Raw genomic sequence first — 4,097 nt, forward strand, 5'->3', positions numbered from 1 at the left:
AGTGGGTTGCCTCCCACCCAGCGCTTTCTTTTACGTCATTGAGCTTGACGCTTCAACCACTGTTAGGGTGGCAAATATGTCAGAAAGAACACATCATCTTTCTTCTTTCTCTTGTTTGGTAGGAATTCCATGAATTTGTAGCAAAGAAGTGGACGCTCCCATGATCTCACCGTTAAACCTTTAGAGTTTAAGCTCTCCCACCGTAGAGAAGGACGTGCATCCATCTGCACACGAGTGATTTCCTCAACCTCTGTTGGTTCAGACTTCGGGAAAATATCAACACTCCTCACTTTGGGTTTTTCTTCCACCTCAACCTTGTGACACTCAGTCTCCATCTTAACCAACTTCCTTTGAGACTCATGTGCTTTCTCAACAAGATCACCACACTGAACATCAAACTTCTCAAATGAAACTTGATTTGACACCAAGAAATCATCTAAAATATTTTGCAGTTGAGTATTGTAATCGATGTTGATCACCTCTTTCTTCCCTTCACCATCACTACCTGGTTGATTCGCCTCATAATGACCACAACTCGAGATTTTGTTGTCCAAAATTTTGATCTTAAAAGATAGCATATATTTTTCATACTGCAACTTAGCAATCTCTTCTGTGTCATAGAGGAGTACCCTGTCTATCATAGCTGCAAAACTTGGATAAACTTTTCAGTAGCACAGTACAATGAGAAGAAAACAAAGAGCATAATATTTTTTTTTTAATATATATATATATATATATATACAAAAATATAAAAGACAGAAATCCTAAATTATAACGTAATTGCCTTGTTGAAATAAATCAACAGTCCCCGGCAACGGCGCCAAAAACTTGATAGATCTCTGGCAAGTGCACCAAATACTATCGAAGTAGTAAAAATATCGATCCCACGAGGACTGTTTTTAACTTCAATAATTCAATTTCGTTATATAATTAGGATGTGTAAAGTTTATTTTTAGTTTGCCACTAGGCAGAAGATTTGGTTTGATTTTATGAAATCAAATAAAAGAAATTAGATTTGATTAAGAAAATATGAGAGAAAGATGAGATCAGATCCGTCGAATCCTCTAAGTTCCCCTAATTGGTCTACTGCACCTATTTGTTATGAATCCTTTTCTACTTTACGATGATTAACAAAATAACCCTAATCAATCCCTTGAGTTAGGACCCTCTTCTTAAACTACAGCCCCTAATTCCTTAGGTGGTCTAATAATTCTTGAAGGTTTTACCGAACGTTAACCTATTATCACTAACAAACGATTATCTATTCCTAGACTAACCCTGTTTATTAGAACAATTCAATTAGGTCTAAGTTGAAAGCCATGGTCAGTGGTCATTCATTCTCACGAAATCAAGTTATATGTGATCAAGATATAAAAAGCATAAAGAACGATTGAATTGAATAAACTAGAATTGAATTCATAAACAAAACAGAGTTTCACAGCAACATGTGTCAATTAGGGTTACAAAGATTCATCTCGGATCTAATCTCTAAGAGATTTAGCTACTCATAATCGAGTTTACAAATAGCATAATCAATGAAATAATTAAAACATACATGAATTGGTAAAAGGATGAAGAAATCGCCCTTCTAGCCGTCTCCGATGTCTCAAAATCGCACTTTGCTCTCCAAAATCGTAACCCCTGTTCTTCAGATTGAGTGCAGTATTTATAGAAGTCATGGGCCTGACCCGTCAAAATCGCGCCGCACCATGTATATAGGCGTGCCGCGATTTCCCTCAAACAGGGAGGATGTAATTTTGCTTCAAAAATCGCAGCACGGCTTGAAATTGGCGTGGCGCGATTTCCTTCGAACAGACTTCAATATTTAAGCTTTTTGCACTCCAGAACAGTATAAATTGCATGAGAACTCTATCAAAATGTCACAATAAGTCCTAAAAATTACGTAATGACAGCATGTCATCAATCATCACTCGTTTTATAATTTCAAAAGTGATATATGTTATGAACTCTTCCAAACCTTCAAAAACTTCTAGTTTTGACAAATTATGGGATGGTTCTGACTATATAATTTGAAATGTTTTTGAAAATAATTTGAATCATCCCATATGTAGAATGTGGCGTTACATATAAGGTTTGAACGGTTGTGATGTGTTTGATGTTTTTTGGGTCGGTTTAGACACAGTAAATGTTTCATTTGACTGTAGTTACAATATAAGAACGTTTTATGACTATAAATAGCCTTGCACTCTTCAATATTTTCATTCACTCTTCAATACAAGAACGTTTTATGACTTTTTACCGTGGGTAAAAAGAACTTCTTGCGGTAAAAAAAACAGATTTAAATTTAGCCCAAGTGTTGATGATGTATTTTCCCCAAGAAGGCTGCTCACTATTTTACCCCACGAAGATTAATTACTTTTTACCCCAAAAAGGAGAAAATAAGTAGATTTAGTGAATAAGTTCAAAATTATTGTATGACAATTGTTGTAATGTATGAATTATTAATAAAATAAGATATTGTTCTATACATCAATTTTGTGCATTTATTTTATATTTGCTTTTAGTTTCTAATGTTGTATTTACTTTTATTTATATTTGTATTTATTTAAAGAATAATATCGAATCAATAATTTAGATTAATGTAAACAAAATAATTTCAGAATAATGTTAATAAAATAATTTAGAATAAAGTTAAGAAAATAATTTAGATTAATGTAAACAAAATAATTTAGAATAAAGTTAAGAAAATAATTTAGATTAATGTAAACAAAATAATTTCAAAATAAAGTTAATAAAATAATTTAGAATAAAGTTAATAAAGTTAAGAAAATAATTTAGAATAAAGTTAATAAAGTTAATAACATAATTTGAAAATAGTAAATAAATTAAAAAAAAAGTAGCCTTGCGCCACTTAACTTGCGTCACGTAACTTAAGTTGCGCAAGTTAACTAGTGCAGGGGCATTTTGGGCATGGCTGCAGGGCGCGAGTGAAATGTGCTGGGTGAAGAGCAAAATTCTAAAAATATTTAGAATCACCACATCAATTAATATTCTTATTTCACCAATTCAATATGTTTTGGTTGACTGTGTGCAAATTTTTTGAAAACCATTGATTTTTTTTTTTTGAGGGAATGAAAACCATGGTGAATTGAAAGGGAATGAAATAACGAAATTTCTACGTAGCAGTGAAGCCTGAAACCATAGTCAATCCTCTATCTAATCCATTCTCCCCCCGTCCGTGTAAAACTACAAATGGCAGGACGCAAACATCACCACCACCATAATCTCCACTCTTCCCTCTCCCGCCGCGACGAGCCACGTCTCTCTCATTCCTCCTCCTCCTCTTCAACCACCGCCCTCGAAGACCGCATCACCACCCGCCACCGCGAAATTCAAACCCTCCTCCACGACAACCAACGTCTCGCCACAACTCACCTCGCCTTAAAACAAGACCTCACCGCCACTCAACAAGAACTTCGTCAGCTCTCCGCCGCTGCCGCCGATGTCAAAGCCGAACGAGACGCCGAAGTCCGTCGGATCTACGAGAAATCGCTTAAGATGGATGCTGAGGTACGTGCTGTTGCGGCCATGAAGTCTGGTCTTGATCAGGTAAGGGCTGATGTAAGGGAACTTGCGGAGGTAAGGAAGGAGCTTGTGGAACATTTGCAGAATGTTCGGAGTGAGATTGCTTTGGCAAGGAAAGATTTGAAAATTTGGCAAATTGTTTCTCATGAAACGATCAAGCCTCTGTTCCTCAGCTTCTCCGTGACCCTGATGACCATTCAGAGCCTGCTCGTTGGCTTGAGCCAACACCTGCGCCATTGCAGCGAAAGCCTCTGCAATCGCCACATTATCTCTACCACCAGCCATCACACTTCTACCAAAAACCAAACCAACATATAAAAACAACAACACAACAGAACAAGTATCGAAGGTAACTTAATACCATTCGCTTACAAACGGGGAAAATACCCAATGTTGGTCAGGACAAACCCGACATGGCTCTGATGCCACATTGTAATACCCTAAACCCTTAAAGCGATAAATTACGCAGATGATACCAAAATGCAAAGATCTAGATGCTACATCTTCCTATAAGTTCAACCTGCATATTTAATTTTCTCAAACATCGCAGC

The 4,097-nt window shown here is 36.3% G+C and overlaps 1 protein-coding gene across 1 annotated transcript; it reads left to right on the forward strand.

Moving 5' to 3' along the window:
- Positions 1 to 3,101: 3,101 nt before the first annotated feature.
- Positions 3,102 to 3,864, forward strand: LOC146923306 (protein FLC EXPRESSOR-like). Its single transcript, XM_085711684.1, has one exon. The coding sequence runs from the start codon at positions 3,214 to 3,216 to the stop codon at positions 3,862 to 3,864; it is 651 nt and encodes a 216-aa protein (XP_085567810.1). The 5' UTR covers positions 3,102 to 3,213.
- Positions 3,865 to 4,097: the final 233 nt, after the last annotated feature.

This window comes from Medicago sativa, chromosome 5 (assembly GCF_051527215.1).
Source record: "Medicago sativa cultivar Bolivia chromosome 5, Bolivia_mono, whole genome shotgun sequence".
Classification (NCBI taxonomy): Eukaryota; Viridiplantae; Streptophyta; class Magnoliopsida; order Fabales; family Fabaceae; genus Medicago; species Medicago sativa.